Source organism: Scylla paramamosain, chromosome 6, assembly GCF_035594125.1.
Source record: "Scylla paramamosain isolate STU-SP2022 chromosome 6, ASM3559412v1, whole genome shotgun sequence".
In the NCBI taxonomy this organism is placed as follows: Eukaryota; Metazoa; Arthropoda; class Malacostraca; order Decapoda; family Portunidae; genus Scylla; species Scylla paramamosain.
In genome coordinates, this window is record NC_087156.1 from 2473650 (window position 1) to 2497500 (window position 23851).

A 23851-nucleotide genomic window follows, 5' to 3' on the forward strand; every position below is an offset into this window, starting at 1 on the left:
TTCCCGCTTCTCTAGGAAATGACGCATTGCTCTGATATGATATGCATCTCTCAGATAAGGACACATGCGAAGCGATAACTTAGCGGTTCAGTGAATGAAGCCTGGGTGCTTGTTCCACCCTGCTCTTTTGAACTTAACAAGTCTCGCGGAACACTTTGTACTAAAGTTCCCGTAGGCAGATTTATCTAAAACATGAGAGTATTGAAATATTACCGCACATCAGTATGTTGGGGTCACGTGCTTGATATTTTATGTACAGGTCCACCATAAACAGGTGTATATTATACATCACTATGCATCCCCTTATGATTACAGAGAAGCAGCAGCATGATAATGGTTACCACGCAGGCATTCACTGATATTCAAAGATCGATAATATATTAGTTTCAAGGTTGCATTCAGACACATTTTTGCATGAGTGATAATTGCATCATCATCTTCAACAACTCCACAGTGCAGGACAGAGCAGCAGAGTAGCCTTCTATATTCTCCACTGATTCACTGAAGGAAAAGAGTGGCCGGGATTCGAATACCTGGGATAACACTCAACGTACACTACTAGTCACCGGTTGATCCTGAGAAGGCTGAGCAGTGCTTTATCTTAGTTGACTTGATTCGTGGAGATTACTGGGTGACAGGGAAATGCATGCTAAACCAAGAGTATTATATTTCAGCTTGGTTTACACCAAAAGGAAATAAAATAGAAAAAAAAAATAATATAAGAGCACGTCTAGTTAATAAATACACTGAAGGTAGTAAAACTTACATCCTTATATAACATTTTTTTTTATATAAGAAAGACAGTGGCCAAGGGCAACAAAAAATATGAAAAAAAGGCCAACTTATTGCCAGTTCCCATACAAATGTTATATATAATGGTAAAAAAACAGAGGATAAGTGTCTTGAAACCTCCCTCTTGAAAGAGTCCAAGTCATAGGAAGGAGGAAATACAGAAGCAGGTAGGAAGTTCCTGAGTTTACCAGAGAAAGGGATGAATGATTGAGAATACTGGTTAACTCTTGCATTAGAGAGTTGGGCAGAACAGGGATGAGAGAAGGAAGAAAGTCTTGTGCAGTGAGGTCGCGGGAGGAGGGGAGACATGCAGTTAGCAAGATCGGAAGAACAGTTAGCGTGAAAATTAGCGGTAGAAGATAGCAAGAGATGCAACATTGCGGAGGCGAGTGGCGTGGACAGTTGAGAGGCAAATTCCTTTAGGCGTTGTATAGGGATGTCAACAGTGGTGGTGGATCGCTTGGTTTTGTATTGGAGTAGCTTTTGGCACACCTGTTGTATTCTTGAACGAGCGGTGCTATAGTTTGCGCGGGAACAGGGGTGGTGTCGAGGGGAGGCAAGTGTTGGCAGATGCTCGCGAAGTGCTTGTTCACCTCGCTGGCATCGTCGTAGCTGGGATGTGGCTGAAGCAGGGTGGAGTGCACGCCGTGTTCTTTAGCCCGCAGAACTCCTTGATTTTGTTGTACCATATGTGTGTGTGTGTGTGTGTGTGTGTGTGTGTGTGTGTGTAAATGGATGAGTGAAAGAATGAACCGATGAACTTAAGAACTGTACCAGATGTAAGAACGAAATATATTATGCCAGTAAGAAGAGCATCAAGTAATGCTGTGAGAGTCCCAGCCACGCCCGCAGCCAATCGTGCATCCCACCACTCATTCAGGCTTACTGTAGTTTGCATTTCAGACAGGAAGTGCCCACAACGACTCGATAGAGCTTAATCAAATCAGTAATAGAGTTAAACAATATAAGATTGCAACGGTAAATGAGTGTGCTAGGATTTGCAGCATTTTTGACCGGAAGTGCGCGCGGCAACTTGGCCGAGCTTAAATAAAAAATAAAAAAAAAAAAAAAAAAATAAAAGATTATAATTAATTGATAAAAAAAGAAAAAAAAAAAAAAACAGGACACGATTACAATAGGAAATAAGTGCATTAAAATCTCTTGTACTATAAAGATTTGTAGCATTTCTGATAGGAAGTGAGCGCGGGGACTTGGCCTCCGCCCGCACTTCCTGAGTAAAAGAGTTTAAAATTACAATCGTAAATGTGTACTAAGATATACAGCAATGGTTTCATATTCAAAGGGACAGCCAGACACCGGCCCACAATTGAAGTACTAGCAGAGGATGAGGTAGACATGATTAGCAATGAGGGAGGAAGAGTGAATATGGAACAGAAGGTTAGATCGGAGAGGACTAGGCGGAGGGATTTACTTGGCGCGTTTTACAGGAAGTAAGCAACAGTGCTCTTCGAAACCTTAACTAAGATATGCATTATTCATTATAATGATAATTCTTTGCATTGATAAAGTTATAAATATTATAGTTTGGAGTCGTAATCCTTAAGGTTTTTCCAAAACACAGCCACGTACTGTTCGTGTTGATAACAATAATGGCAAACCCTCTGGGAGAAGAGCATCGTAATGATGAAATCTGAAACACAACAGAAGGTTGACCCGAGTGGCGACGGGAGGGAAAAGTCACGGATGTTTGAACCTTGTTATTAAGTTTTGCTACGATTACAATATCTTGTAATGATAATGACTGCAATGATATGCCCATGTTCAGGGTTTACTGATACCACACGTTATCATCATTTATCAGGTTGTAACAAGCATTTCAGATACACAAGCAATCAGTCACGTCAAGGGCACTCCATCAGGTGACCCACACTTACAGGTGTTGGGGTGCCGAGGAGAGGGGGCGAGGTGATCACGACTGTCCTTGTCGTGATGCGGACACGGCAATCATAAGCTCTGTCGTAATGTTTAACGCACAGATTATGCACACAAGCTGCACGACACATGGGAGTCAACCAGTCCTTGTTTACTCATTGTCAAAGACGTTTTCACTGCACAAATAACAAGCATACGCCTCGCAGCGTGACATATCACAGGGTGAGAAGCAGCAGGAGGCAATGGACGGTGAGAGGAGCTAAATCCTGTTGGCTGAATAGATCACGTGACTGAACACTGAAAAGTGCTTGGCCTTAAAAGTCGGCAGTAATGAGACAGGACGGGATGTTCCGAGAGCTGTTCCAAGCGTTACTGAGTACTGTTGGCCTGCGGTAGTGAACCACAGGGGGCTGGACACAAGGTATAATGATGCATCGTCGTATATACTGGCGAGAAAGAAACCTGCATATCTTGCTGATACCAGCTACAGTTTTCGTCATCTCACTCTTCAGTAAATCTAGACTGGCGAGACTGATGGCTCTCATGAAATATATTGTACGCTTTATTGTACGACTTTAAAATTAGTATTCTTGCATGGTCAGGTTTACACGGAGGGAGGAAAATTTCTTGCAACAACACGTCAGTAGATTTCCGTCACTCTTCAGCACTCATTACTACATAATGCTATTTACAGCTATCTGCCAGACCGATCAGTGTTTCTGTTATCACCAACACAATCTTTTCATTCACGTAGCTCCCGACAACCCCTGTAGTAATGTTTCAAGAAGCAAACATTGAGAAGGGTGGCCAGTTCCTACCCCGCCCTCCACACACACACACACACACACACACACATATATATATATATATATATATATATATATATATATATATATATATATATATATATATATATATATATATATATATATATATATATATATATATATATATATATATATATATATATATATATATATATATATATATATATATATATATATATATATATATATATATATATATATATATATATATATATATATATATATATATATATATATATATATATATATATATATATATATATATATATATATATATATATATATATATATATATATATATGTGTGTGTGTGTGTGTGTGTGTGTGTGTGTGTGTATAGTCAGCGGTGTCAGCCAACCAGCCAACCAGCTCCGAAACACACAGTTATATATGATCAAAGCTTAAGCTTCCTTGATCAAAGCTCAGGAGGAAGCCGGCCAGACAACCAGCAAGCCAGCAAGAGGGCCACACAACCAGCCAGTCAAACAGCCAGTGCCAGAGGCAGCCAGCCAGTCGGCCAGAAGAGCCATCCAGTGAATGAATGAACGACCATTATTAACTTGTACAAAATATAAAACTTCAAAATCACCAGTCCCAGCCTGCCAGTCAGCCAATAAAGAAAGACAATTTCAATAGAATTATGTAATGTCTATTATTTGTAAACAATGTGCAGAATTCTTAACCTCCGATATCAAAGAGCCAGTCGCCTCCCAACAAGTGAGGAGAGTAATGACGAGAAGAGGAAGGTGGAGGAGAGCTGGATTGCCTTATGTCGCCTGAAAGTGGCGTGAGATACCGCGCGTCACCCGCCTCAGCTCTATAGGAAATAAATCTCTCATCATTGCATTATTTCAGCGTTGCATCAATGTGTTGACAGTCATGTGTCAAGTTTGTGAATATGATCTACAGGAAGGATATAGAATATAAGTATTTTCTATCCTCTGGCAACTTGTGTTTCTGTTTCGACCAACTGTGTTCTGTGTTGCCTTTATCTTCTCGTCCCTTAAGCACGGTTTACACGCTACGATAAATTGTAGCGATTTATTGAACACTGAGATAGTAACGATTTATTGGATGATTGAAAGAGCGTTTACATGCAACGATTTTTAATCCAATATTTTTAGTCTTTACTTGACCGTCATGGAAGAAACATTATGGTGGTCTGCATTTGGGATGTGTTTAGTGGGAGAAAGATCAAGAAAAAAACGAAAATCAAAAAGGAAATGGAGCCGTGATTGGTTAATGAAAAAACAAGTGTTTTCTCATATAACTCTGTTGGATACATTGAGAGATGAGCCGAATGACTGGCGAAATTATTTGAGAATGGGAGAAGACACTTATATGGAATTGTTAAATTTAGTTTCTCCATTAATAAGGAAACAAGACACAGTTATGAGAAAATCAATATCTCCACATGAAATTTGTCGTTACGTGTAAACAGGAGATCGTAGCGATTTATTGGAGTTGGAATTGGATTGAGTGGTTGGTGCCAGCAGGCTCAAATCTATATGCATCGTAACGACAAGTTTGAACGTGTACACAAGGTTCCAAGATATCGTTACAATCAAGCTCATTTTCAGATTGACTGCTGAAGTGTGAAGTCCTGGTGCGCAAGAGCTAATTCGAAATATAAACTTAATACACAGTGATGGCGAAGCAAACTGTGTCTTGTTTCCTTATTAATGGAGAAACTAAATTTAACAATTCCATATAAGTGTCTTCTCCCATTCTCAAATAATTTCGCCAGTCATTCGGCTCATCTCTCAATGTATCCAACAGAGTTATATGAGAAAACACTTGTTTTTTCATTAACCAATCACGGCTCCATTTCCTTTTTGATTTTCGTTTTTTTCTTGATCTTTCTCCCACTAAACACATCCCAAATGCAGACCACCATAATGTTTCTTCCATGACGGTCAAATAAAGACTAAAAATATTGGATTAAAAATCGTTGCATGTAAACGCTCTTTCAATCATCCAATAAATCGTTACTATCTCAGTGTTCAATAAATCGCTACAATTTATCGTAGCGTGTAAACCGTGCTTTAGCCTCATACACTAACCAAACGTCAAAATGACGGAATGAAGCTGCAAAATGAAGGAACTAAACATGCTTATCACACCTCCAATACTTTATGGTAAACTGTTGCACGGAAGTCGCAGCCACAAAGTGCTAAGCCTCTGCTTCGCGCATGTTATACCACTGCCCGAACCAGCACAACTGAAGCTTCAACCCACGTCTCTTCCTCCGCCACGCTCCATCCAGCCACTAGTCCGCGTGTGCTTGTGTTCGCCTTTCCGTGGATGTCTTGTACCGTCCCGCCGAAACGAAAGGTCATCATCAGTCCTGTGCGTGGCGTGAGAAACAGTAGTGTCATGTAATGCATGTTGTGGCAGTTTGTAGGTTGAGTGGGTTAAGCAAAAGCATTGTGAAGGTGAAATATATTTGGCCGAGAGGGAGTGACCGGTTACAGCTTGTGGACGGTGACTCCTTCATTGACATGGACACGAGACGATGACCAATGGTAAGTTAAGGAAAGCAATGCTGGACATGTTTGTTTGTTAGTTATATGAATCGTGACTGATTATAGCCAGAATGTAAAGGCGAATGGACCAGAATTATTTTCAAGTCCTTTAAGGTTATTTATCTTATAATTATGTGGCTATATTATCTTATTTCCAGTCAGAGTATTAAATAATGAATTGTGAAAAATGGATGATGACTTCAAATAAGTAACATAGTTGAAAGATGATGATGAGAACGAAGAGGAGGAGGAAATGAAAAGGTTGTATTTTTGGGCTTTATAAGATTCTCATCGTGTGTGTGTGTGTCTTATTGTGTAGCATAGTATTATGTCATAGAATTCTCAGCATCTGAATGGCGGGTTGCTGTCAAGATGTCATACAGCATTCCTCGCGATGACAGATGCGCGTCGCTGCCAGCCGGTGAGGGCTGTGAAAGGAAGGCACACTTAAGTTCCTTGTGGCTTGTGGCTGTGAATACTAGTGTGTCCCTGGAGGAGAAGGAGAGATTTGTAATTAAGTCAAACTTTGGATTATCTCTCTCATCTCTCTCTCTCTCTCTCTCTCTCTCTCTCTCTCTCTCTCTCTCTCTCTCTCTCTCTCTCTCTCTGTGTCTGCGGTATGTTTTTTTTTTAACTCCTCTGGCTACTCATATTACTACTACTACTACTACTTTCGTCAGCCTTTCACTTTTCTTATCGTCACCACCATCAGCACGTACAACATTACTATTAATTAAGTCTCGAACCCCGCCTCGTAGTTACCACAGCTTCATATCACTGCTCTGCAAACAAGACGCGAGAACCTTATAGCCATGTTGCACACCCCGTCACTTATTGGACTTTGCGGTTAACGGTAGTTTAAAGAATATTGAAATTAAACTAATCCGAAATAAGACAGGGTTTAAAAATGGAAGGACCTTCTTTACATTTTTTCTCATCTTTTCTTCGTTTCTTGTTCTTTCTTAGTCTTGGCTTTCATGATTGTTGTCGTAGTTGTTGTTGTGCTTCCTTTCTTTATTTTCTTGTTCGTTTTTTGTTCTTTTGTTCTTTACCTTCTTGTTCTTTTTCTCCTTGTTCAGTTCTGGTTCTTGTCTTTCTTCAGGCTCAATGATTTGCAGCACATGGAGAAAGCTTCACTCGCTGAGGAGGCGCTGACATAACCAGGTGAACACACGTTTTTTCTTTCTTCCACACGTGTATGAAATCAAGACCACGTTTCTTCCCACAGGTGTGGACACGAGTTGAGAGGCGCCACGCGGAACGCACAGAGGGGTGGGGCGTGGATGTGGGTAAGTGTTAATTGAACTTAAGAAATGTATTAATTTTCTTCTGTGGTAACAAGTATCATGTTTTTGTTCTTTTCTTTGCAATGATTTTTTTCTGATGCTTTTGCCTGATGTTTTCAATGTAATTTGAAGTTTCGCAAGTCTGAGGTTCCATTTTGTCTTTTAGCTTCTCTCAAGCTGTCGATGTTCTTGGCAAGATTATCTTCCATTTATTGTGTTTTGTACTTAACACTCGTTTTGTATAACATTACAAACACACACACACACACCCACCCACACGCTGGTATAGAAAGCAACTGCTAACTGCTCTTCTGATCTTGATAACTGCATGCCTCCCCTCTTCCTGCGGACTCGCTGCACAAGACTTTCTTCTTTCTCTCATCCCTATTCTGTCCACTTCTCTAATGCAAGAGTTAATCAGTATTCTCAATCATTCATCCCTTTGTGTGGTAAACTCTGGAACTTCCTGCCTGCTTCTGTATTTCCACCTTCCTATGACTTGAATTACTTCAAAAGGGAGGTTTCAAGACACTTATCCTTCAATTTTTTGACTATCGCTGTGGAACCTTTTCTGGTACTGGCATATCGGTGGGCTTTGTTTTTTTTTTTTATTGGATTTTTGTTGCCTTGGCCAGTGTCCCTCGTACATAATACACACACACACACACACACACACAGGCCTGGAGAGAGCTACAGCACATCTACATTTTGGTGGCGAGTGTTTGTCCCCGCTGTGTATGAGGCGGCCCGCTCATAAAGGCCTCGTGGCACAAGCTTGGGAAGAAACACACACGCCCGTGGGGCGGACGGAAATTATTTGGGTGTCTCCTTTCACGTGTAGACCCTTTTCCCCTGGCAGTGATTAGGTACGGGATGTAAATCGAGGAGGTGTGACCTCGTTGCCCCGGTGTGTTGTATGTGAATGGTCTCGGTCTAACCCAAAGATTGGTCAGTATGAACCCTGAGCTCTTTCCATAGAGGGACGGCCGGCTGTCTCAAGAGTGTCCAGCAGCAAACTGTATATTGAATACACACACACACACACACACACACACACACACACACACACCACCGCTAAAGTGAACTACATATTTTATATTATTTTCTCCGTGTAGCCTTCTCTTTCAACTCAACCCCATCACGCCCGTCAGTACAAACACCAACACCACGAGAGAACCATGTACAGACTGCCCCAATGTACAGACTGCTACCAATGTACAGACTGCCCCAGACTTTCACATTATGCGGTTTCTCGCTGAGTCTTGGTGCGGCTGCCGAATCGGAAATGCTTGTGATTGCTACTGCACAATCATGCCGCATACATTGAAACTCCAACTCTCTTCCCTCTCTCTCTTCTACATATGTTTGTCAAACAATATCTGTGCGGCTACTAACCACACAGTGTGAAGACTTGTATTTAAATTTAAAGCGCAGTGCCACGGCGCACGGGCACGGGACAAGACAAGACCAGTGGGATGCCACGAGAAACCACATAATGTGAAGGGCTCCGAAGGCCCGAGAGTGTCCTGGCTCCAGCAGTATCACCACACTCTTATTGTCATCCCTGCCTCTGATCTAAACACACTCGGCTTGTCAGGATCCACATACTGCCTACGGGTGTTCTAAAAGACCTACTCTACCACCCTGTCAAGTCATACCTTTCCTGTAGGGTATGTTGAACCAAGTCCATTATTTGGCCTCGTACGGGAATTAGCTGCTGGATTATAAGACACGGAGAGAAACATTTAAAGACTTAGGTTCATTTTAATATACCTTTATTTGTAATGCTAAAAACTTAACTCAGGGACTTTAATTACCCTAAAAATAATTGTTACAATGACTGAAAAATCCATTGTCAAATAATGCATACACAGAATATTCGGCTAAAATTATCGCACAATAAATGTTTTTTTTTATCCATTTATTATTTTTTAAAATTGTTTTTAATTTTAAAATTATTTTCTTTAATTGAATATTTATTATCCTTGTCGACAAGATCATTCCAGGAAAACCTCCTCCACAGTTATTCTTTTTTTTTTTTTTTCGAATTAAAATGTTTATTTTCCTGAATTTTGTAATTCTTTTTAATTTTGAAATTGTTTTTTAATTGAATATTTATTTTTCTTGTGTTGACTAGATAATTTCAGGAGAACGCTCTCCAAATTCGTTATTCTTTTTTAATTTTCGAGCTAAATTTTTCATTTTCCTTTCGTCAATTTTCCTTGCGTCGATAAGATAATTTCAAGAGAATTTTCTCCAAATTCGTTATTCTTTTCAATTTTCGAACTAAATTTTTTTTATTTTTCTTTCGTCAATTTTCCTTGCGTCGGTAAGATAATTTCAAGAGAATTTTCTCCAAATTCGTTATTCTTTTTTAATTTTCGAACAAATTTTATATTCTTCCGTCAATTTTCCTCGTCAATTATCCTTGCGTCGATAAGAAAATTTATTTTTTTCCACATTCGTTTTTCTTTTTCATTTTTTTTTTTTTTTGGAACATTATTTATTTTCCTTGTGTCGATATATATCTCCCCTGTTCAGGGCAGGCATTCTCTTCTTCTATCAATGGGTCCTCCCGCCACTGTGTAGGTCAGGAAGTCCCCTCCCCTCTTCCTCTTCTATCAATGGGTCCTCCCGCCACTGTGTAGGGCATGGAGACCCTCCTCCTTTTCTATCATATGTTTCTTCCTGCCACTGTGTAGGGGAGGAAGACCCTCTTCCTCTTCTATCATTTGGTCCTCCCGCCACTCTGTAGGGCGGAAAGTCCCCCTCTTCCTCTTCTATCAATGGGTCTTCCCGCCACTGTGTAGGGGAGGACGTCCCCTCTTCCTCTTCAATCAGTGGATCCTCCCTCCACTGTTTTGGGCAGACCTCTTCTAAAAGCCCGATAGCATTATGCTCGAGGCTTTTCGCAGTATATCCTTGCACTTCGTCATATTTTTCTTCTAATTCTTTTGTCTTCAAGTAAATATCAATGCCATGTGCAGTTTTCGTTGCTGTTTGCTCTTCTACTTCCGCGTCATTTTCTCTCTTCAGTACGACTTCTGTGACCTGCGGAACCCAAACTTCAATTTCCCTCACAGTCTCTTTTTCGTCCTTTACTTCATTCACCACGAGTTCCCAAGATGCTTGATACTTTTCCCCTGCCAGCCTCTGGTTAGGGCTGCTTTCCTGGCAATGGGTTTCCTTGTTTTCGTTGTGTATCAGCGGTTGTTCTTTCCATACAGCGTTGTTTTGTATGATGTATTCTGCCGCCACCACCTGTGGTTGCTTTGGTATTAGGTTGTCTTCATTCAACTCCAGACCTTTCAGCCCATGCACTTCATCTACTGACAAATACATCTCTTCATGTTTCATGCAAATTCGGTTCATTTCATCAGTTAAAGCGAGCTCCCGAGACACTTCCTCGTCCTCTTCTCCTATAAGTGGGTCCTCCTGCCACTGCTTAGGGTGAGAAGTTCCCTCTCCGAGCTCCCGAGACACTTCTTCGTCCTCTTCACCTATAAGTGGGTCCACCTGCCACTGCTTAGGGTGAGAAGTTCCCTCTCTGAGCTCCCGAGACACTTCTTCCTCTTCTCCTGTAAGTGGGTCCTCCTGCCACTGCTTAGGGTGAGAAGTTACCTCTCCTTGTCTCAAGAGGCCTTCTCTCCACTGCGTAGGACAGGAAGTCAACTCTTCCTCTTCCATCAGTGGGTCTTCCCGCAACTTTGCAGGGCAGGAAGTCCCTTCTGTTTCTTCAATCAATGGATCCTCACGCCACTGTTTTGGGCAGGTGTTTTCTAAAAGCCCAATAGCATTCTGCTCGAGGCTTTTCGCAGTATATTCTTGCTTTGGCATTAAGTTGTCTTCATTCAGCTCATTGTATAACAATATCGGAATCTGCTTGTGAACTATTTCCTTTTGATCAAGAAGTTCATGACATTTACCGTCTAATTTTTTGTCTTTCGTCAAATATTTATCAGTGTCCTGTAAAGTTTTCGTCTTTTTTTCACCTCGGACTTGTTCGTCATTTTCTGTTTGCAATAAGGATTCCGTGTAATGAGGTCTCAAACTCGTCACCTGGCTGAGAGCCTGTTTCATGTGTTCTGCTTCGTGATGCTGTCTCACTTGGCGCAGAATCTCAATATATTTTGAATTTAATGCCTTGAGTTTCCTAAATGCCGTGTCTCTTTCATATGTTAATTTCATGACAGTTTCTTCTGTCTCTTTCTTGTTCGTGTGTAACTGTCGTGCAAAATCCACTACTATTTCCTTAATCTGCTCATTTTCCTCCTGTATTTGGTGGTAGTCGCGTGTCATTACATTAAGGTCCTGCAACGCTCTATCTCTCTGGCTTGTAAGCTCCTTGCGTTGTTTCACGAGAAGCTCCTTAAAATGCTGTTGCACTAGACGATAGTCGTGTAATTTTCGTTGGCATAACGTAGCGGTTTTGTTATGTTGTGCGACGAACTGCTCCTTCTCGACGGAGGCTTGCTCAACCAGTGAGACCATCCGTTCCCTGCAGTGGAGCAAGGCATCCCTGTACATGTTGTTTTCCTTTAAAGCGTCCAGCAGGACAAGGTTGTCGTGCAGGAGGCTTGCCTGTTCCGTGCTTAGTGCCAATAAGTCCTGGTTCGCCTGAGACAGCTGTGCCTGCAGGCCATGGTTCTGTTCATCGAGGCGCCGCACTTCAAGCAGAGCGTTCCGCGACACCTCGAGGAGGCGGACCCTCTGCAGGGCACACTGCATGCCGTCGATCACCGCGGATCCAGTGACGCTGCACAGCAGGCTGCTAACTGCTACGATCAAAACAACATTCATTTTTGTTTTGGGATCCTTTGTGTTTGTTTATTCAAGCGTTTGGCTTTTGTGTTCATTCAAGCATTTGGAAGGTACGCAACAGTAATATTAAGGATGAAATAGAGGCGCCGCTCGAAGCACGACGCTGGAGTTAGTGAGGCACTGTTGAAAGAACCAGTGATTCTTCTTCTTCTTCCTCTTCTTTTCTTCATTATTTTCTTTTCTATCTACTTTCGTCTTCTTCTTCTTCTTCTTTCTTCTTCTTCTTTCCTCTTCTTCTTGACGCCGTCTCGTAGACATAATTTCAAGGCAAGGGGAAGGTGGCTGCAGAGTAATGACTATTAGTGCATGGTCTGACAGTAAAGACTTGTCTCTAATAACATCAAAACACTCAATAAATTCAACAAAACTCTTGGACTCAATACAGAAAGTTTTCTTAATCTGGAAATGCGCTTCTTTAGTTTGCAAGTTAGTAACAACCAGTAACTGTTGTGCCATACTTGTGCCAAGCACGAACTTTGGAACTCCCTGCCTTCTAAGAGAGAGGTTCCAAGAATTATTCTCCAATATTAGATGATTTTTTTTATATTTTTTTATGCTTTGGTTTTCTTCGGGCTTCGGGCCTCAAACTACCGTCCTATTGCTTTAATTTCTTGCCTATTGAAAGTTTTTTAATCTAATCTCAATAGGAAGATTCTTAAACATCTGTCACTTCACAACCTTCTATCTGATCACCAGTATGGGTTCCGTCAAGGCCGCTCTACTGGTGATCTTCTGGCATTCCTTACTGAGTCTTGGTCATCCTCTTTTAGAGATTTTGTTGAAACATTTGCTCTTGACTTTGATATATCATAAGCTTTTGATGGAGTCTGGCACAAAGCTTTGATTTCACAACTGTCCTCCTACGGTTTCTATCCTTTTTTTCTGTAACTTCATCTCAAGTTTCCTTTCTGACCGTTCTATTGTTGCTGTGGTAGACGGTCACTGTTCTTCTCCTTAATCTATTAACAGTGGTGTTCCTCAGGGTTCTGTCCTGTCACCCACTCTCTTCTTATTATTCATCAATGACATTCTACCAAACTTGTCTTATCCACTCCTACGCTGATGATACAACCCTGCACTTTTCCACGTCTTTTTATAGACGTCCAACCCTTTAGGAAGTAAACATTTCACGCAGGGAAACCACAGAACGCCTGACTTCTGCTCTTTCTAAAATTTCTGAATGAGGCAGAGGAAACTTAGTATTGTTCAATGCCTCAAAAACTCAATTCCTCCATCTATCAACTCGACACAACCTTCCAGACAACTATCCCCTCTTCTGCAATGACATTCAACTGTCCCCCTCTTCTACACTGAACATCCTCGGTCTGTCCTTTCTATAGCTAAAACACCTTTCATTAAGTTAGGCGTTGTGAGACGTCTCCGCCAGTTTTTCTTTCCCCCTCCCCTGCTACACACACACACACACACACACACACACACACACACACACACACACACACACACACACACACACACACACACACACACACACACACACACACACACACACACACACACACACACACACACAGAGAGAGAGAGAGAGAGAGAGAGAGAGAGAGAGAGAGAGAGAGAGAGAGAGAGAGAGAGAGAGAGAGAGAGAGAGAGAGAGAGAGAGAGAGAGAGAGAGAGAGAGAGAGAGAGAGAGAGAGAGAGAGAGAGAGAGAGAGAGAGAGAGAGAGAGAGAGAGAGAGAGAGAGAGAGAGAGAGAGAGAGAGAGTTATTAAAAATTAAGATATGCCAGAAGGTTTCGTAATCCGGAGGAAGATAAATGAAGAGACAGGGAACGAGGAGGAGGAGGAGGAGGAGGAGGAGGAGGAGGAGGAGGAGGAGGAGGAGGAGGAGGAGGAGGAGGAGGAGGAGGAGGAGGAGGAGGAGGAGGAGGAGGAGGAGGAGGAGGAGGAGGAGGAGGAGGAGGAGGAGGAGGAGGAGGAAACACAAAGGAAGGATAAACGGATGCAAACTTAATGGGTGTTACTAGACTGTCAGTGATTACTTGCACCACCTAGTGATGAAGTGAGAGACGCTGGCTGGTGAAGACCTCCGCCTTTCTTAATGCAATAGTGAAACAGCACCTTCCCTCCTTCCTCTCTCTCACCGGCAACCTCTGGGCGTCTGTCTCACTTTCTTCTCCCTTTATTGCTTTCCCACGACGTGAATTCCTGAGACTGGAGCCTTAAGAAGCTTTAGGATCCTTCTTGTAGGATGTCTTCTTGAGGACCACCAATTATCCAGGTTCTTTAATTTCCTTTGACTTCGTTTATGTCACTATAATGACGAGATGCATCGACGAAGAAAATGCCTAAGAAGGGAACATTAAGCTTCAGAGTGTATCGTAATGAAGTTGTGCTATAAAAATTATGATTTAGAGATGTGCGAAGTGAAGAAACGTAACACATTGAAAGCATATATTTATAAAGAAACACTTACAGAAGAAAAGGAAATATGACAATAGAAATCTAAACACCCCCACACAGAGAAGTAACAAGTAAAGCAGTGAAACAGAGAGGAGGAGGAGGAGGAGGAGGAGGAGGAGGGAAGCAAGGCAACAGAGGTGTGGCTTCATGGACTCCATGGGCTGCTGTTTTGGCTATTTTGGTGAGAGAGGGAGGCAGGGAGCGGGAGGAGGGAGAGACGAGGGGGGGACTTAAGAGGAGTAGCCAAAACAGGGCCGTGTTATGGTTATGGGAGGAAAGGGAGGGATGAATATCTGATGAGGCCTTGGCGCGGAAGAGTGGCGGTGGTGTTGTGAATGTGAATACACTGATACTGGTAGACGACGCGTGTGTGTGTGTGTGTGTGTGTGTGTGTGTGTGTGTGTGTGTGAGTGATAAGAATATGTAAACTGTTGAATTGAAGTAAAATAAAATCACGCAAGAAAAAAGAAATTACATAAAAATCACGTTATCCAATATATATATATATATATATATATATATATATATATATATATATATATATATATATATATATATATATATATATATATATATATATATATATATATATATATATGAAGGAAGGAAACTTAAACGTATGAGAAAATAAGAAAAAAGATAAAAAATAAAAATAAACAAAGCTAGAATTTGTAGAAACTCTTGTATGACTGATTCAAATAAGCGAACGAACGTGTGAACTTTGTCACACATTGAGTCGCCTCACAGATGGAAATGTGTTGGGAGGAAAAGGTGCGAGTGTGTTGTGACGTGAGGCCAATGTTGCTTTGCTGTCACACATGAAGCCTCGCCTCACAGACCAGAGTGTGTTGGAAGAGAAAGGCGTGAGTGTAAAGTTTAATATACGAGTATGTGGGCTGACTCCTGCAGGGATCGCCTCCACACACTGCCACCTCTGATGACTCACACCTGCCTCAATACATTCACGCACGCAAAGAGGCACACATGTGCAGATTGGTGAACAAGTTAAAGCGAGAGTAGCTGCAGAGGAATTAGCTGATACATTTTATAATATTCAATGTATTATTGATGAAATTCAATCGCACATTTTTCTTTGCAAAGGAAAGTTAAGATGCTAAACAAAATTACTGATGATCTTCCTGCGTTTTCTTTTCACTCCTCCAAACCCTTCCATATTTTTTTTATTTATATTTTTTCGTGTCCAACATTCGGCGTTATTCTTGCCTTCTCTCTTTCCTTGGCTTCGTCCTCACAAGTTTTACGACCCTGTTTCTATTTTGCTTTATCTTCCTTCTCCTTTTCCTTTCAATATCAGTGTCTGTGCTTGTGCTTTTGTGTTTGGCTTCCACTTCCAGGTGTGCTTGTTGCAATCCATTTTCTTCGCCTGGCTTCTCTTCCTCCCTGTCGTATTTTTCTCACTTTCTTGACTTTATCTTTTCTTTCCCGTTCTCCGTAGAGCGAACTTTTATCTTCTTTCTTCAGCTTTCTGCGACATCTCATAATCATCTTTTTTTTCTTTTAATACTCTGTTCGTTCCTCTCTGCCTTCGGTTAATTTTCTTTTCTTGATTCCCTTGCTTCCCTTACCTCCTCCCTCTCCTCCTCAGTCTTACATTCTTCCACTCCTACTGCACCTTATTGCATGCAGGTCTCATTCTTCTCGCCTTCATCATCTCCACCTCCTCCTCCTCCTCCTTCCTCCTCCTCCTCTTGCTCCTTCTCTGCCATGATTCTTTTTTTTTTTTTTTATGTAGACATGCATATTTTTTTGTTCTTTTTTGTTCGTTTTCTTTCTTCTCCATATAATTTGTTACATTTGTTTTATTTAATAGTCAGATATTGTAGCCAGATTTTTCTCTTTTTCTTTTTTTTTTTTTTTTTTACTGAACTGAATTGTTTCGTTTTCTTTTTGTTACTTCTTGTCGGCTTTACTTCCTGAGCTTGCCTTCCGCAGGCTTTGTGTGTGTGTGTGTGTGTGTGTGTGTGTGTGTGTGTCGTATTAGTAACATGGACAGAATGCTCGTAGGAGGAAGGAGAAAACCTTGTACAAGCTCAAGACAGTCGAAGTGTTATTAACTGAAGAATGAATGCTGCCTGGCTACTTACAGCAGCTGCATCATTTGAGAGAGAGAGAGAGAGAGAGAGAGAGAGAGAGAGAGAGAGAGAGAGAGAGAGAGAGAGAGAGAGAGAGAGAGAGAGAGAGAGAGAGAGAGAGAGAGAGAGAGAGAGAGAGAGAGAGAGAGAGAGAGAGAGAGAGAGAGAGAGAGAGAGAGAGAGAGAGAGAGAGAGAGAGAGAGAGAGAGAGAGAGAGAGAGAGAGAGAGAGAGAGAGAGAGAGAGAGAGAGAGAGAGAGAGAGAGAGAGAGAGAGAGAGAGAGTGTGTGTGTGTGTGGTGCAGTGTCATGGTCCTTTGTCATTCATGCACACGTCTCTCCTCTTTCTGTTTACCTCATATTTGCAGTCCTTCCTCATCATTAGGTGTCTGTCACATACACTGTCTGCTTTTCCCTTGTCTCTTCCCCATTATAATATTTTCTCTCTCATACACAGTTATATCCATAGTTTCCTTGCGTTTCTGTCCGCCTGCATACCCTTTTCTTAGATTTGATATTGGAGTTCGTGCTCTTGTCGTGTTCACGTCGCCTCCTACACATTTTCTTCCTTTCTGTTGTTCAGGAGTGTGCATCCTCATCTTTTCTGAGTCTCCAAACCGAATTTACTTTTCTCGTGTTGGTTATTTCTTTGTCGTGTTTGTTCTTGACGTCAAGTTTTCACCTCGTGTCTAATTTTTACCTGCCACCGTAGCACGTCCTCTTCCTCCTCCTTCTCCTCGCCCTCCTCCTCGTCCTCTTCCTCTTCTTGTTTTTCTCATCCGCATTGTTGATACTCTTGCTCCTTTCCTTTGTCTTTCTTGTCTTCGTTCCCTTTCCTCTTTTTCCTCCTCTTCATCTTCCTCTTCCTCCTCTTCCTACCCCTCCTCCTCCTCCTCCTCCTTCTCCTCCTTCACCAGCTGGGGGCAACGACCCGCCTCTTCACAAATAAGGATCTTTACAGGTTGCCTCGCCTTATCCAGCGACGCAAAGTGCCTCTTTTTACAGCAGTGTGAGTGAGGCGAGGCTTATTGTCTCCAGTTTCTTTCTCTCCTCTGTCTGTGAGTGAGGGTGAGAGGTTGAGGAGAGGTCAGAAGGGGAGAGACGGCAGTGGGGGTAAGGAAGGGTTGTGCTGGTCGCGACACTACTGGCCCGGGTCACTAGTGTTCGTAATGTGGGTCAAGCGCGGCGGTAAGGGTTCGTGTTCCTAAGTAGGAGGTGTGGCGCCGCTGGTACTGGCCGTGTTGCGTTCCTGCGTGTGTGTGTGTGGTGCTTTGATGTGGTGGTGTCTGTTGTCTGTGTTGTGTCTGTGTTGTGGTGCTTTGATGTGGTGGTGTCTGTTGTCTGTGTTGTGTCTGTGTTGTGAAGAGTTGATGTTAGTAATTGATGTTCGTCCTAGGCGTTGTTCTTACTCTTTACACACACACACACTCTCTCTCTCTCTCTCTCTCTCTCTCTCTCTCTCTCTCTCTCTCTCTCTCTCTGATTTGGCGTCATAACACCACACTACCCTCCAGCAAACTAAACACACACACACACACACACACACACACACACACACACACACACACACACACACACACACACACACAGAGAGAGAGAGAGAGAGAGAGAGAGAGAGAGAGAGAGAGAGAGAGAGAGAGAGAGAGAGAGAGAGAGAGAGAGAGAGAGAGAGAGAGAGAGAGAGAGAGAGAGAGAGAGAGAGAGAGAGAGAGAGAGAGAGAGAGAGAGAGAGAGAGAGAGAGAGAGAGAGAGAGAATTTGTGACCTCGCTTTTCTTTAACACACACATAGAGCACAAGACACAGTGAAGGTTGACAGGCGTGCATTGTCCTGTTCAATGCGCTCCCTTTCCTGACTCCCTTTCCGTCATGTGAGGCTGCAGGGGCGCGTGGCGGCAGGTGTGGCGCCCCAGGGTCTGCCACCACACCTGACTAACGTCCAATAATACAACACACGTGACTACCTTGATAACATGACACTGGGGCCAACATAGGGCGCGGTGGGGGGGTGGGGGAGGGAGATGTCACCTGCCACTGCCACCTAATTAATCTCCTGCGCTTCACCTCACGCCTTCCACCCCAGCAGTGCCTCCAGGCCTAAACTCTGCGTGGCCATTGACTGTGTCCGTCCCAGGTGTTTGCTCCCAGTGATGAGGTTATGGAAGAGAGAGAGAGAGAGAGAGAGAGAGAGAGAGAGAGAGAGAGAGAAAGAGAAAGAGAGAGAGAAAGAGAGAGAGAAAGAGAGAGAGAAAGAGAGAGAGAAAGAGAGAGAGAAAGAGAAAGAGAGAGAGAGAGAGAGAGAGAGAGAGAGAGAGAGGGGGGGATGATTAGCCAACGTTAACGGAAACGAAATAGAAAAAAAGAATAAGAATAAGAGGATGGAAGAAAGCTAGGGTGGTTGACCAGAGGGCGGGAAAGGAAGGTCAAGGTGTGAGATGTATTGTAGTCTCTCTCTCTCTCTCTCTCTCTCTCTCTCTTGACAAGAGGGCGGGAAAGGAAGGTCAAGGTGTGAGATGTATCTCTCTCTCTCTCTCTCTCTCTCTCTCTCTCTCTCTTGACAAGAGGGCGGGAAAGGAAGGTCAAGGTGTGAGATGTAGTCTCTCTCTCTCTCTCTCTCTCTCTCTCTCTCTCTCTCTCTCTCTCTCTCTCTCTCTCTCTCTCTCTCTCTGCCGTGCTCAGGAGAGCTTTAACATCAACAGCTGAGGGTTCAAGAGCAGTTATGCGTGGGTGTCTGAGAATATCCTTGTTGTTAGTGGTGGTGGTGGTGCTGTTGTATCTGGACTGAAAGGTCACGAGTGTGGGAACTTTTTTTGCAAGCTTATGTTATTCTTGAGTGACTTTTAGTGCCTGAGTGAACGTAACGAAGAGGCTTTGTTTGCTTTGTTTGTTTGCTTTGTTTATTTTAGGTGTTAACCATGAGAGTGTGGAAGACTTCACACACACATAGACACTCAGATAGATAGATTTTATTGACCACAAAATATAGACCATGTAGAATACAAAGAAAATAAATTATGTTATGGTTCATATAAATTCATCAGTGAACATTGATAATAATGGATTACTTCATAAAACAGAACGTAAATATCAAAACTAGCAAAAATATCAACAGTAAAATAAGAACATGATTTCATCTGAATATTCTACAAGTAAAAACAAAAAACTAAAAAAAACTAAAAGCTTTATATAAAACTGTGGCTCGGGCGAAACACACAACAAAAATAAAAATATGGACTGAATATTCTACAAGTAAAAACAAAAACAAAAAAACTAAAAGCTTTATATAAAACTGTGGCTCGGGCAAAACACACAACAAAAATAAAAATATGGACTATGTAAAAGAAAAAAAAAAAAAGAGAACTAAGAAATCTTTAAAGGACGAATATCCAGCGAAACTAAAATCAACGAGAAAAAAAGCACAACAAAACACACACACACACACACACACACACACACACACACACACAGTATTTTCCACATTACAGAAAACTTCTCCCTGCATCACCTCACTTTTGCTTCGCTTTTCGCCTCCCAGACAAGTGCGAGCAGTGAGCGCCGCACACCACGCTGAGGAGAGCATTACACTGGGCAGCAGAACAGTACGTGTGTGTGAGAGACGCTTGTGGGAAATGGTGAAGTGGCCTCGGGAATTTAGAAAGAGAAGATGTGGCTTTTGAGAAGTAAGGAAATATTACCGCCGACACGAGCACGGGAAGGAAAAGAAAGGGAAGAAATTAAGAGTGAAAATAAATATATGATAACAGAATCAGTAAAGAAGGAAGGCAGGAAGTGAAGAGAAAACAGAGGATTGGAAGAGGAGGAGGAGGAGGAGGAGGATGAGGTGGTGGTGGTGGTAATGTGGTGAAGGTAATGTGGTGGAGTGGAAAGAAAAAAATAGAAGAGGAGGAGGAAAAGGACGAAGTAGAGTAGGAGAAGAAGAAGGTGCAAGAGAAGGAGGGAGAGGCGGAAGAAGGCTTAGTATTTGCTGAATAAGCGAGCGGAGAAAGGTTTCCGCAAGTCCCTGTCTATTTATACTGCTTTCCTTGAGAGAGAGAGAGAGAGAGAGAGAGAGAGAGAGAGAGAGAGAGAGAGAGAGAGAGAGAGAGAGAGAGAGAGAGTGCTCCTACATACATTTTCTCGGTCAAAGGCCAGGCCATTATTGCCATTTGCTCCCCTCTGTTCCCATCACGTCAGGATGTAAAGGAGAAAATACTGTGTTGAGCTTGGCACTGGTGGTGGTGGTGGTGGTGGTGGTGGTGGTGGTGCTGGTAAAGCTCTGAGTGATAGGGAAATAGGAAAGAGGAGGAGTAGAGTTAGAAAGAGGAGCAGAAGAAAATGTAAGAAGAAAAGAGATGGGAAAATACGGATGGAACGGAGTAGGAGGTGGAGGAGGAGGAAGGTAGCGCCAGTAAAGGCACAAAACAGTATTGGGATGATGATGATGATGATGATGAGGAGGAGTAGGAGGAGGAGGAGGAGGAGGAAAGTAACGCCGATAGAGGCACAAGACAATGAAGGGAGATAAGAAAATTTCGGGAGGAGGAGGGGAGGTAAAGAAATATTAGGAGGAGAAGAAGGAATACAAAGGAAGTTCATACAGCTGGGGGACCCTGAGGTCCTTACTAGGCTGTTTGGGTAACTATTCTACTCTTAACTATTAGTTGGAGGGACAGGATAGCACAGAAGAAGGCTCCTCCCCACCCCCTCATCCCTCCAGCCGAAGCTAGCCGGAAAAAGGAAATAGTACCCTGTTGAAAAGAAAAAAAAAAAAAACATGGAATTTGAGAAGAAAGTAAGAAAGAGATGAGGTCTGATTCTACTACATACAATATGCATAAATCTTATCATTTGTGTTATCTGATGAAGTGCTTTCTCTACCTTAAATCTTTATTCACTGAGATACATTTTAGCTAGATGACTATAGTGATGGGCGAGTTGCTCTGCAAGAACTTGATTCCTGGTCCAGCAGTAAGTCGCCTTGGAACATAGCCATCACTAAGGTCTCTTTAATCTGATTCATTATGTTTTGCTACATAATAATTGCTTCTCTTCCTTACTGAAATATACCCCCTATCAGATGACAGATAGTACGTAGTGAAAGTGTTCGTTATTCAGACATGAGCAACAATAACCCAGGATTAGTTTCTATATACCTGTCAAGACGGGTTTTAAATTAATACACAGTACCTGAGTTATCGACGCTTGATGGAAGACAGTTCCAAATATGTATGACACGACTGAAGAAAAAATGTCTGGCTTCATTTGTTTAAAATTGCTTACCTATTATTTTGAAACCATTGTTTCTTGTAACATTAGACTGGTCGAGTGTTAGGAAGAGTTCGGGTCTTAAAAATGCAACCACTTCTCCTCCTCCTTCTCTTCCTCAATGAAGACCTTAAAAATTTTGCAAAACAATATCAGATCCCCTCTTAGTCTACGTTCGGATAGGGAGAATATATTTAGTTCTTTAAGGCATTTCCCGTAGGGTTTATTGCGAAGCCTTGGGATAATTTTTGTTACTCTTCATAGAGGAGGAGGAGGAGGAGGAGGAGGAGAAGTGGTTGCATTACACTACAAGCTGTATCTTTGTCCTCTTATGTAGTATACGAGTGTGTCCCGAGCCTCGCCTTCCCGGTGTGCTGCTACAGGATTCAGAGCGCCGCGTGTCCAGGCATCCACGTGGTGGTCTGTGTGAGTGCTGACTGCCGCGCAAGGTGTGCCGTCAGCGCGTCACTGCACGCTGGGCATGGCTCACTCTGTCCCGCCGCCTGTCCTCATTACAAGTCCCTGCACTGTGGGGAGAAAATCTTTGCTCTTCTGTTTTCAATGTGTCATTTCCTCTTTTAGTGTGTGTGTGTGTGTGTGTGTGTGTGTGTGTGTGTGTTATCCTCTTCTTAAATCCTCTTCTTAAAAAAAAACAAAACATAGCAAATACCAAGCAAGAAGCAAACAGACTCACACAGCCTGCAAGAGGGCGCGGCTTTGAACCCCTTGATTAAATCCTTACTTCAGTCTTTTCTTTCATTCTTTTTGTTCAGACTTCGTTTTATTTTCAAGAGAAATCGAAGCTCTAATTGTTTCGTTCATTGTATTCGCATGATTTGCTTCACCTGCAGTGAGTTTGTTTGTTTGTCTGTTGTCTGCCAGTCACGCGGGAGTGGAAGCGATCGCCTCCACCTCGGGCTGTGGGAGGTAAGTGACGACGAACCCGGGCAGTGCCAGTGACGCAGCTTTCAACGAACGCTAAAAGAATTTCACGCACACAAAAGCTGATGACTTGATCCCTCGGTATTTTTCCTAACTGACAAATATTCGGCTGGAGGATTTTCAGGGCGGAGCTATTCCAGGACTGCTTGCTGCCTGGAGGGAGCATTCCAGCCAGCGTGGAAGCGTGCAGAGAGAGAGAGAGAGAGAGAGAGAGAGAGAGAGAGAGAGAGAGAGAGAGAGAGAGAGAGAGAGAGAGAGAGAGAGAGAGAGAGAGAGAGAGAGAGAGAGAGAGAGAGAGAGAGAGAGAGAGAGAGAGAGAGAGAGAGAGAGAGAGAGAGAGAGAGAGAGAGAGAGAGAGAGAGAGAGAGAGAGAGAGAGAGAGAGAGAGAGAGAGAGAGAGAGAGAGAGAGAGAGAGAGAGAGAGAGAGAGAGAGAGAGAGAGAGAGAGAGAGAGAGAGAGAGAGAGAGAGAGAGAGAGAGAGTCTGTAAAGATCCGTCTGTAATTTTATAACAAGAAAAACGTACGGTGCAATAATGCTAAATGTAATTTTGACCGTAAATGAGGTGGTGTTCTGTAGTGATAGTCTATATTCTGGCAGGGAACACGTCCTCTCCAGCGCATCGGACATGAAGTGTGGAACAGGCAACACTAAACCGACGCTGATGTAAAGACGTCAGGCTCATTGAAACGGAGAAGACTGATGAACAAACGAATTACAGTGTGTCAGCTTATTTCAGTAAGGAGAATAGTGAGAGATTGACACTGCGTTGAGCGTCGCACAGCATTGCCTGTCACCTCATCTCATCCCTTGTTACAGTTAACGTTATGTAATTTTAGTCCCAGCTATAGTTATTTTCAACCACCTCCATTACAGCATCCACACCTTCTTGCCAACTTTTACACCGCCTCCTTGTATATCGTTGTGTCTTTCTTGTCTGTGCCTCAGAACATCACCTTTAAGTACTTTTCTCCACCAGACAGTGATTCCCCCTGT

At 42.6% G+C, this 23851-nt stretch overlaps 2 protein-coding genes across 5 annotated transcripts in view; one reads left to right on the forward strand and one right to left on the reverse strand.

The window, feature by feature from the left end:
* The first annotated feature begins 5761 nt into the window (after positions 1 to 5761).
* The window catches only part of LOC135101211 (uncharacterized), a 158859-nt gene continuing 140769 nt past the window's right edge, over positions 5762 to 23851 (forward strand). For 3 of the 4 annotated variants that reach the window (XR_010269151.1, XR_010269156.1, XM_064004824.1), the window contains exons 1-2: positions 5762 to 6036; positions 7265 to 7325. Coding sequence is in view for 1 of the 4 variants with exons in the window: in XM_064004824.1 (XP_063860894.1) it covers positions 6034 to 6036; positions 7265 to 7325 (64 nt within the window). In the remaining 3 variants the exon portion in view is untranslated. The remainder of the gene's footprint in view (positions 6037 to 7264; positions 7326 to 23851) is intronic. The other variant, XR_010269150.1, reaches the window with a different exon arrangement.
* LOC135101210 (uncharacterized) lies at positions 9562 to 12295 on the reverse strand. Its single transcript, XM_064004823.1, has 2 exons — positions 10944 to 12295; positions 9562 to 10784 (listed from the first exon to the last, which is right to left on the reverse strand). The coding sequence occupies exons 1-2, from the start codon at positions 12120 to 12122 to the stop codon at positions 9885 to 9887; spliced, it is 2079 nt and encodes a 692-aa protein (XP_063860893.1). The 5' UTR covers positions 12123 to 12295; the 3' UTR covers positions 9562 to 9884.